This window comes from Quercus suber, unplaced genomic scaffold (assembly GCF_002906115.3).
Source record: "Quercus suber isolate HL8 unplaced genomic scaffold, Cork oak 2.0 scaffold_477, whole genome shotgun sequence".
Taxonomy (NCBI): Eukaryota; Viridiplantae; Streptophyta; class Magnoliopsida; order Fagales; family Fagaceae; genus Quercus; species Quercus suber.
Window position 1 is genome coordinate 115,453 of NW_027069928.1, and position 12,077 is coordinate 127,529.

Genomic DNA, 12,077 nt, shown 5'->3' on the forward strand with positions numbered 1-12,077 from the left:
CTCGCACGTGTAAGCGATGACATAAGCGGACCAATCAAACTCTACCACGTGTCACCAATCAAACTCTGCCATGTGTCACCAATCAAGCTCCGCCATGTGTCACTTACCTACCCCTAAACTCCTATAAATAGAAGCCTTCCTAAGGCATTTGGGGGATCTNAAGCACCGAAGAACTTCCACCACAATCCAAGAACACGAAGAACACACGAAGAACACGAAGAACATGAAGAACAAAGGATTTCTAACAAGCTCATAGCCAGAGATTCATTGTAGTTCCGTTTTCAACAATCTTCGATCCATCCTTCAACCAAATTGAAGGATACTTTGTGTTCAAGTGAAAATCACATTACCACAAATCCAATTAACAAATCTTTCAAGGAGATCGAATCAGAGGATAACTCTTTTGTAAATCAACAGAGAATTGTACCACACATTCATCAATACAAATTTACATTTGTGACACTATTTTACTTGTTTGACTTTATTTCGAACCGAGAAATTTAGTCGTCCACAGACTCTAACAACCATTGGGGTAAGAAAATAAGATATGAGAACTTATCAAAAAAAAAAAAAAAGAAGAAAGACATGAGAAACGGTAAATTTCACTTTTTTCTTAATTGCTTAGTTGGTAGATTGTGATTAAATGTAGCTTTAATGGTGAACTTTTGAAAGAAATGTTGTGCTAATTCTAGTTTGTCACATTAAGTCTTAACGACAACAACTACAACAAAACCTTAATCGTAAAATTTTGTGGTTAGCTATATACACACACACACACTATTAATAATAGGATTTCCTGTTTAGGTTTCAACATTTTGCATACTAAAATACCATCATACAAATTCTTAAACTCTCTAAAAAAAACTTATCTTTTAGTTAAATATTTTTAAATTAAAAAAATACAAACCGGTTAAAAGAGTAATTTACTATTTTTTTTTAAAGTTCTTAAGTTTTAGGTTTTCAAATTTTTATCAAATCTCACTTAGAAAAATATCCTAAAAATTAAAACATTATCTCTATCTCACTTTTAAACATTATTTCACTAAATCCAAAATAAGAAATAAAAAAGAGCTTAATTGCATGCGCAAAGCACATGTGATGAGTTTATCTAAAATTAGGGGTGTCAATGTTCGACCCAACCCGCGAACACGACAAGAACCCGACATGGGTTTTTTCTGGTTAGGGTTGGGCCTTAATGGGTTTGGGTCATAAACAGGTCGACCTGAAAGCGACACGATAAGAAACATGTCATAAACGGGTCAACCCGCGTAACCCGCAATAGACACGTTTGACACGTCAATTTATTTGTGTCAACCTGAAATGACCCACTTAACACAACCCTTTTAACTCATATAACAAATAAATATTTATTTTATTTTAGATTTGTCACATACCTTTTATATCCAACATATATTTTAAATTTAAAAAGAAAAGTAAGTAATTACAAAAATTTACAAGGGATATAATTAGAAATTGAAACTTTACAGACCTTAGAACCACTAATACTTTTCTTCTTCTTCTTCTTCTTCCTTTTTTTTTTTTTTTTTTGGTGGCATAGAACTTACACAAATGAAATTGGATGAGCTTGTGGAAGATGTTATGAATTTGGACATCAACAAAAAATCTATGGATGATAATCGTGATCATAGTCAGGATTAGTCTACTGTTTGTTCAAATTCTTTCAATATTGATACTTAGCATTTGGCGAGTTCCAAGAATATTATATTTTTGTTGAACTATGTTATTTTATTTTGTGAAACTTTGTTGTTTTGAATTTGAATTGAAGTGTATGCACTTCTTTTGGAATGTAAAGAACTTATTACTAGATGAATGTTATATTTTTGTTGAATTATATTATTTTGAATGTGGATTGAAGACTTGAAGTGTATGCACTGCTTTTTGGGATGTAAAAATAATTTAACCCAACACGACTCGTTTATTAAGCATGTCAAATGGGTTGGGTCAGGTCAACCCGCCTTATTAATAGGTCGGGTTAGGGTTGAAGGATCATGACACGATTATTAAATGGGTTGGGTTAGGGTTGAGCCATTTAGTCGAATACCCCTATCTCGACACGACACGAACCCAACACGTTAACCCGAATTGACACCCCTAGTGTAAATCATGGAATTAATTAATAAATAAACACTTAAAGTTAATATGAGATATAGACTAACAAGAAAACTCAATCCACCACCCAACTCAAATTGCCACTTTAATAATTAAACTCGCCCAACCTGCTTGAAAATAAATATCAAATCCATGTAGGGCAGTGCGGAGCAAAGTGAGTCAGGCAAATTGAGTGGGTTATTGTACAAGCCTAATCTTAATAAGTTGTGAAAAAGGTTTTTAACAAGTTTTGTCCCTAGCATTAATCATTGTTCTTTGGCTTTAATTTGTTGTTTTGCCCAAATATTTTTGTTTAATTTTTTCAATCAATAATTTTTTTTCCAAATATAAAACCACCCAAGAAAAAATATATTCATAAAAGACTTGTTCTTCTTTAAAAAAGAAAAAAGAAAAAAAGAAAAAAAAAGAAAAGAAGAAGTTAATTTTTGGTCCCTATAAATATGGGATGGTTTTATTTTGAGCTTAACTATTCAATTATGTCAATTTAATACATAGGTTTTTTACATTGGTTTTTTTTTATCCATGGCATCTCATTAACCCAAAACAATAAAAAATTGCTTACGTGTCTAATGTAGTACTTACATGTCACATTATTAAAATAAAAAGAAGAGAAATGTTTTGTCTACAATATTGTCACAATAAATTTTAAAGGCATGTTTGGTAGACTGTAATGAGCACTGTAACTTAATAATTATTCCTATGGTCTAACTATTCACTAGTTTGGTTATATTTTTATTATAGGGAGTAACCATTTTTTATGAATAACTATAATTTAAAATGAGGAATAACTATTCCTCTTTAAAAGGATTGTAATAGATATTCCTTAGTAGGTGTAATAATTTATAAAATTAATATATTTTCAAATAAACAAACATTCCATATACGCATAACAATTATGAAAATAAAAAATCATTGAAAAATAACTCACCCCTTTCTTAAATTTAGAAAATATTATTTTTTAAGATTTGTCTTGTTTTAGGAAATATGATTATATGAGTAAGATATATCCTAAAATAGATATTAAGTTTTTTTTTTTTTCCTAATGTTACAACTTACAACCAAACTTATGAATATGTTTAGGGCAAATTACAACTTATCCACCTATGGTATGGCCGAAATTTAAGTTATCTACCTGTTGTTGAAATTCATCATTTTACCCACCTGAAGTTATCTCAATTAGAGTTCTGTAATCTATCTCTATTAAAAAGAGGGCTAAATATGTCATTTTTCTCCACTTTTATGTCTCTCTCCTCCAAAAAACACAAAAAAAAAAAAAAATACAATGAGACAAAAGTACTCTCAAAGACATAAAACTTTATTTGTTTAGAACCTATCTACCAATGAGACAAACGCCTCTCCATGCCACTTACGGTATATAAATTTGGTCTTTTAAGGACTACCCAGGCTTAATATGCATGCTTATAGGATTATTAGTCAATTTGTGAACATTCTATGACAATGAGCACCTAAAAACTCACATAAAATTCCAAATTACAAGCTGCTCATGTGTTATTGTTATTATTTTAGGCAAATAAGTTTTGAATGTTCCTTTGTTTTCAAATGTAATGAATTCACTAAGTGAGCATCTTAAAAAATTCTGGACCACGTACACGGCAAAGCAGCTTATACGGAACTTAACCTGGCTATCTTAATCATAAGCAATTTGCCCGGTACTCTACTAATCAGAGCCTCTCCATCACAAAATAATTAATTGCTTGTAAATTTAGAGAGCAAATTCTATTTGAAGTGTATTTTTTCTCTATATAAACCAAGGCACAACTAAAGGTTATGTACACACCAACCTATATTCTTCTCTCTAGTCCAATACATAGAATTACTCTGCCATAACCATTATCAGTTATACAAACAATGGCTTCAACACATCAAGCGCAATGTATATTTGCTTTGTTCCTCATATTGGTAGTTTTGGCTTCTCAAATGATGTAGCGCAATCTTCACGACGCATCCTTAACCCAGACACATGAGGAATGGATAGCGAAGTATGGAAAAGTCTATAAAGATGCTGCAGAGAAGGAGAGGCGTTTCAACATATTCAACGACAATGTGAAGTTCATAGTCATTCAATGCTGCTGGGAATCGACCATACAAGCTAAGCATTAACGAATTTGCTGATCAAACTAACGAAGAATTTAAGGCTTCCCGTAATGGATATAGGAGCCCTCGTCTACTGAGGTTAACAAAAGAAGCATCATTTAGGTATGAAAATGTGACTGCTGTGCCGGCTAGTATGGACTGGGTTAAGAAAGGTGCTGTTACTCCCATCAAGGACCAGGGCCGATGTGGTAAGAAATAAGAAAAACATCTAATCATCAGTACATTAATTATAATGATTATTATATTTTGAATTTTCACTTTATTACACAAGTAGTAAAAGATTGATGAAAGCAGAGAAAAAAATTAAAGACATACATCCAACCACCATAATTCAGTTATTTGAAAAGAAAACTCATGCTTTAATGTATAGAGATTTCAGAGAGAATACTTCTAACCTTTGGCCTGAACTTTTAGAAGATTCTTTGATAAATCATTGTGGGTTCTTCAAAAGGCTAGGCTAGGACCCTTCAATATTCAACATTGGTTTTCTTTTTGTACTTCTTACATAAAAGAGTTATACATTGTCAATCTAACAAATTTAACAATTACATAACGTGACTTTTCGTAACAGAACCTTTTACTTACGAGTTTGACTTTTGTCTAATGCATTGGACTACTAATCATGACACAGACATGACATGTGTCCAAAACTGATCACGTGTCAGCCTCGTATCTCGTCCAGTGCTCTAGTACACTGAACAGAAACTTTACCATTTACTTATAATCCATAAAATAAGCAAAATAAATACTAACTGATAATTAAATAAACTTTATTTGAGGGCATATTAAGTCTCCTCAAAACATATTTACACAACAACGATATAAAAGTGACTTAAGAATTTTCTTTTGTAATTAAACAGGTAGTTGCTGGGCCTTCTCAACCGTGGCTGGAACGGAGGGAATTACACAACTAACAACCGGTAAATTGATTTCCTTATCTGAGCAAGAACTTGTGGATTGTGACATTAAAGGTGAGGATCAAGGATGTGAGGGTGGTCTTATGGAAAATGGCTTTGAATTCATAATACAGAATGGAGGTATCGTCACTGAAGCCAACTATCCATACCAGGGAGCTGATGGGACTTGTAACACTAAAGAGGAAGCCTCTCATGCGGCTAAGATTCATTAAGGGCTATGAAAAAGTTCCTGCTAATAGCGAGAATGTATTATTGAAAGCTGTGGCAAACCAAACAGTATCAGTCTCCATTGAAGCTTCGGGATCTGCTTTCCAGTTTTACTCGAGTGGTGTTTTCACAGGAGAGTGTGGAACCATGCTAGACCATGGTGTTACAGCAGTTGGGTATGGTACAACAAGTGATGGTACCAAATACTGGCTTGTTAAGAATTCATGGGGTACTAGTTGGGGTGAGGAAGGATACATAAGGATGCAGAGGGATATAAAGGCTAAAGAAGGTCTTTGTGGCATTGCTATGGATTCTTCATATCCAACTGCCTAATGGTGGACTGCAAATCTCAACTTTTCAGTTTGTATTTTGCTCTTCTTTGGAAAAAAAAAAAATGGTTGTGTAAAAACATCTATAAATCGTATGTGTAAATTACATATTGCATCAATTAAACTTAAAAAGTGTTGAACGTGGATTCTTATTATTTTTCCAATTTTCCTAATGCAGTTTGTTTTTGGATTTTAAATATTGTCATCCTTAAGATTTTAGGATTTTTAGTGCACTAAAATCTAAGAAGTACGACATGATACGGGATATGACTGACACAAAATTTTTAAAAAATTATGACATGGATGGATGTGTGAATTTATATATCCCTAAGTATGCTCCTAATCTACACCAAATTTATTACATTAATAATTTGACTTAACTAGTTCTCAAAAAAAAAAAAAATTAATAATAATTCGACTTAACTGAAATGCAAGTTACTTCCTTAAATCTTCCATTATGGGTTTTATTTATCTAATTAACCATCAAGCTTTATTTACTTTTAATAAATTAATAAAAAAACTTTATTTACTTTTAATATTAAATTTCACCAACATCTTTTATGGAGGATAATTTGACAAGGTGAAGAGAAAATGCATAAAAATGCTCTGACCTTCTCTCGGTGCATGTTTACTTTATGTTCCATCAACTATTGTATATTATGTACATATTTAGTTTTTCTTTAATTTTTATTTTAAATTTTGATTATTTTTATAAGGAAAGAAAAATTAGTGACATGTAGTGGGTATAAAGTGAAACACCAAAAATAAAACAAATAGTTTTTATTTAGGAGAAAATGAATTATATCTACTCATGAATAATAGGCCCCAAATGCATTATCTTTGTCCATTTTGTTAGATCACGTTAGATTGTAGGCCCATATAAGCCCATGCCCATTGGACTAACTTGTACTGCAATTGTAAAACATGTCTGTATATAGGTCTCCCTCCCCTTTTACAATTCTATAAATAATTGAATCATAGTACATTATACAATTATTATTATTATTATTATTATTTTGCATGTCTTCAGTCGTAAAGCATATGTCTTCTCTATGTTTTCTCTTTTATCAGAGTCACTAATCTCATGTTTAATTTCCTCTTTATCTCTTTTCTAGTAGGAGCATCTTCTTCTTCTATTTTTTTTTTTTTTTTTTTTAGCGATTTTATTGATCATTGTAGATCTACCCCTTCCCAACATCGACTTCCATCACCAGTGTAGGAGCATCTTCTTCTTCTATTTTTTTTTTTTTTTTTTTTAGCGATTTTATTGATCATTGTAGATCTACCCCTTCCCAACATCGACTTCCATCACCAGCCACAAAAGTCAATCCCTCTAAAACCAATCTACAATATATGAAAAAAATTCCATCACCAACAACAAAAGTCAATCCCTCTTAAACCAATCTACAAGATATGAAAAGAATTGTTGTAATATCAACCTTCACATGCTGAGAAAAGGTCCTACCATCACCCAAGCACCTAAGCATGCCTCCATGCCCCCCAATGCAACCACTAATACATGTATCTCACAGCGGCAGACGCAGCCCCTCACAACCGCTCACTCATGATGCCGTACAAGGGTAAATGTGCCCTTCAAAAACCAATTGTTGACGACCCACCGATGGCGTTGTCTACAATCATTGTCATCATTCTTCTAGTGAAGCCATCATTCATCTATTTTGTGCATTGCATCGAGGGTGATGTTTTGCACTTCCAATTTGGTCCAACTTGGCCATATTTACCTTAATGATCTTGAATTCTAAATTCAAAATGTCATCAAACTTATAACTTTAGTTTGAGTAGACATTAAATATATTACAGCTCAATCCTTGTTAAGACTCAAATCTATTATCATAATCTAATTCATTGTACAATTTGTAATAGAAACTTGTAGTGCAGTCAAAGTAATCATAATCCTACTTAGTACTTACTATTAATTTAAAGTTGAGTCTACCATATTTACAATTCAACAAGTTTTTTTAACAATGAAGTTCATTTTATAATTATTCTAAAAAAAATTGAAGGAAAATAAAATCATTTAATAGTCACTAAAAGCTTTTTGCTACAAATGTAAGCCATTAGGCTAAACACGTCAATTCCAACAGTAACAATCACTTAAGCACAGCATAGGATACATGCGTGTACGTACCTTATCTAGAAATGGGTCAGTCTATATAATCTTTTCATCCTACAAAACTAGTTTGTGGCATTTGTGCAAGACGCTCAACAAGGTGCAGGGCCCATTGGGCTCCAGGCTAGGAGCCTTGGACTCAAACAGGAAATGCTCTGGCAAATGGCATAAAAACTCAACGGTCGTACTACCAATTATGAATTATGTGCAAAAGTACATGTGATAAAGTTTTCCACTACCTTCTACCTCTTGAGGGCTGGTTGCTATATTTCTGTCTTGTGACCATCAATTATTAAAATTGTTATCTAATATTTGTCCGTGTTTTTAGTACTGAATGCCATTTCATTCGATAAAATCTAAAAAAAAAAAAAAAAAAACACTAGTTAAAACTATAAGTTGATTGAATACATTTTACTAATTCAAGAAAAAGAAAAAAAAAAAAAAAGAAGAAGAAAAAGACACCACTAGATCATGAAAACAAAAAAGAAATTTACACTAGCTAAACTATAAGTTAGTTGGATTGGACCAATTGGTTGAGGAAAATGTTCAGTAATATTGTTAAAAATCTAATATTTAAGTAGTGATATAAAGGTGCATGGAAGTGATTGATTTTATATTTCAAATAGTCTTGTTTCATGAAGAAAATTTACAGAACTTTTTTCTGGGTATATATAAAGTAGCACAACTCGCAAATAAATAATAAATGGATCTATTTAATTACTTGTTGTGTGGCAAACTTGGCACTTGGACATGTGGCACGTGTGCATGACTAAAATCAGATGGTGAATTTTATTTTATTGAAATAAAATGAGATGCATTGGATCATAATCCATTTAAATTAATTTTTCATTCAGAAATAACTAAAACAATTTATTTTAAGAGTTATATATGGATGAATCTAAAAATTCATTATGTTTGTAAAGGTGTCAATTCAAATAGTTATGACTCTTCCTAATGTATAAATCAACAACCCAAATCATATTCATAAAAGAAATATCTTTTAGAAAAAATTTCAGAATTGAATTGTCATTCGGTTACTTTGTCGTATCCTAGATGTGAATTACAATAAATCCAACAACCAATTCTTTTGAGTGGGAATAATTATCACTTTAAAGAAGGTTTTTAATACATACCTCAAAGTCATATTTTTCATTCTGCCCATTGTTTTCTCCTCATTTTCCTCTAGAAATACATGTGCCTAACTTTGTCTTAAAGTGTATGACCATTACTTGGTCCCCCCAGCCAAGAAAAAGGTTTTAGTGTCCAATTTATTTTTTTCCATGTTGTAGGTCAATTATGTCGAAGGTCAAGCCCTGGGCTTACGTTCCTTTTCAGCTCTCCTTTTCTCCTTTTTTTGAGAGAAGAAAGAATTTTTAAGTTTGGCTTAGATTGAAGTGAAAAAAGGGGTAAGAATAAGACTGAAAATGATATTAGCTTCGAATCTCATCACTAAAAGAAAATTGAATGTAACTTGGAGTTGAAGTAGAATAAGCATAAACTTGTTCCCCAAAGCTAACATTTTTCGAAGTCGATAAGCTACTTAACTCTAAAAAGGGGTTGAGGTAATGACTAATGAGGTGGACAGGCCTAAGCAAGCATAATATGAGAAAGTTCTTTAGAGTTAGAGCTTCTGCGAAGTCTCTATATGTCTACATGTTTTTATGAAAAATAAATGTGTGATTTATGCTTTGGGTCCATTACCATTTTAGCGTGTGAATTACTTGACTAACTAATCCACAATCAATTAGCTGCCTAGCTAGGACCGCATGTCTTGTGAATATAAAAATACGAAGTTAGGTAGATGCAGCCAATACAAAAGAAATTAAAGGGTGGGGTTTGCTGCTATTATTGAGTTTTTATTTTGAGTGAAGACATACAATACATCGTCAATCATGCTGTGGAAAGGCAAATTTATGATGTTATTCTGTTTTCTTTCTTACTCAATCACTAAGCAACTTCTAATAAATACAATCAACTAGCTTAGCTTTTGCTGGATATGGCCTACATATATATGGTCCCGTTTGAATTGCAACAGCTTGAATTTGAAGGTTCCACACTGTCCTGCTTAATCTACCAGATTTGTTTAAGCTTAGACTACTTTAATCACTAATTAATTTGGATCATTATCATCACAGAATATTGCTTTTTTAGCTTGATTTTGATTGCTCGGTCAAAATTAGTAAACAAACTATCAAGGAGAAGGCTCATATGGGGTTGACAGTGATCAAACTTTAGAGTCATATCAACCATTTTTAATTGATAAATTAAGATGGAAAAAAGTTTAGCTCCAAACCGGTTTGAAACTATTTTCTTCCAACTCATTATGTGGTAATTGAAGATATCAAACATGTGTAGTTTTAGTCACGTAACACATGAATAGTTTTATAAATTACCATATAGTAGGTTGAAGAAAATTTCTCCAAACTGATTTAGAGCTAATCCTTGACCAATTAAGATTAGGCATTTAAGCCAAGTTGCCGAACACAGTGGTAGAACTAGTGGCATTCATATGTAGGGAAGGGTGAACTTGGGTCACACAGTGTCATTCACGTCGGCTCCAATCGTTAATCGTATTATTTGATGGAATGAAACTTCATTTTCACCCAATGACCCAACAATTGGGTCATTCTTTCAGGAATACTATAATAATTGGGGCTACTCATCAATGATTGTGTTAGAGAAAGCAACTATTTTTTATTGACTAATTGGTTAACAAAAAGAGAGGTCACACTTTGCACAAGTTTCTCAATTGATCATGCCATCTTTATAATATATATAATAAAAAGAATTTAACAAGCAATTAATTTGACATATCTGATTCTAGTAAAGTACTTCCAAAAAAGTTCTGGGGTCGGTTACGAAGTTGATGTGAACAACCATTTGACTATGGGGAACAATGAGAGGGCAACTCTTTTGTACAATTTTGGGGTTGGAAGCCGCCTAGCAAGTGCTTATTCCTAGTCACTTTGTTTGAAGGTAGGTGTAGACTGTGATTCCAATTGAACAACAAAGACAAGTCAGAAACAGGGCCAATTATGCATGATTTCTGGTATAGAGATTGAGAGTTTGAGACCTTACAATTGCAGACCCTACAAACAATTGCCCCACGTAAACGGCAATATGTACCTATCTCCTCTGTCATTACATTAAATTATCGTCAAATTGCACTCGTTTTAGATGGCTATTGAAAAGGATAATTTTCCCTTGTTTGTTCCTTTCTTAACTTGTTTCAAACTTTCTATATTTTTAATTGACCAATCCAATAATATCATCCACCCACCGGTTCATCTTTTTTTTTTTTCCCTCTGATATTAGCATACGCATTATTATATCCAAATCATCATGAGAAATTATTTGTTCAATGCAAAGAAGAAGAATTGTTTATTCAATAAGTTCCTTAACATGATTTTGTAAGATCAGATTGGAAATAATTTGCCCTTATAATCCCTTGATTTAATAAAAAAACAAAAAGACCAAAAAACCAACCCCCAAAGTCCCAACCTCTCCTCGCTAGGAGTACTCTAAACAAAACATGAAATGCCCAGTGCCAACTGTGAAGTGGAAGTACTTGGAAATGCAAAACCTCACTCTATTTCCCAATTAGTAAAACTCTTTCAAAAACTACAGTAAAGTGTTAAGGGTAACTAATCGAGATACCCCTTGAGCCAAGAGGTTAACAGTAAATTTGTGAACTGTATTGTTTCAACTTTTCATTGATTTTTGATAAATGTAATTGTAACATTTAGTAAGTTAGGTCTAAAAATTGAGAAAGTATATCTTGTGTTAGATATACCAAGTCACTCGTGTAGTAACTCAATAATTGAATATTATAATATTTAACTTTATATTCTTTTATCACAGTTAAGCCTACCAACTTCACACTTGGTACTTTCTCAAAAAAATATAAAAACCTTCACACTTAGTGTTCACTAAGGAGGGTAATTTAAATTGGCCCTTGAAGTAGGTTTGGGGTGAGGCCGTTTATTGGAGATCCTGCCCCATTTATTTTTATAAATTTAAATATAAAAAAAAATCATTTTATAGTACTTTTTATTGGTTTTCCTATAAGGCATACACGTACTTTAGCCTTCAAAGTTAGATTTATGATGTCTTTGTTGTATTATTGAAGTTATATTTTTATGTTTAAGATTTAAATTGTTTATTATTTTGATTGTTATATTGTTATGTTTAAATTGTTAATTTTTAAGTTTTTTAAAACCTGAATTGCTTTCTTATACCTTTAGAAGG

At 32.2% G+C, this 12,077-nt stretch overlaps 1 protein-coding gene across 1 annotated transcript; it reads left to right on the forward strand.

Moving 5' to 3' along the window:
* The first annotated feature begins 3,999 nt into the window (after nucleotides 1–3,999).
* On the forward strand, nucleotides 4,000–5,704 carry LOC112002077 (senescence-specific cysteine protease SAG39-like). Its single transcript, XM_065762867.1, is given in 4 exon segments — nucleotides 4,000–4,205; nucleotides 4,207–4,433; nucleotides 5,106–5,365; nucleotides 5,367–5,704. Coding segments are annotated over 4 exon segments (1,029 nt in total). The 3' UTR covers nucleotides 5,703–5,704.
* Nucleotides 5,705–12,077: the final 6,373 nt, after the last annotated feature.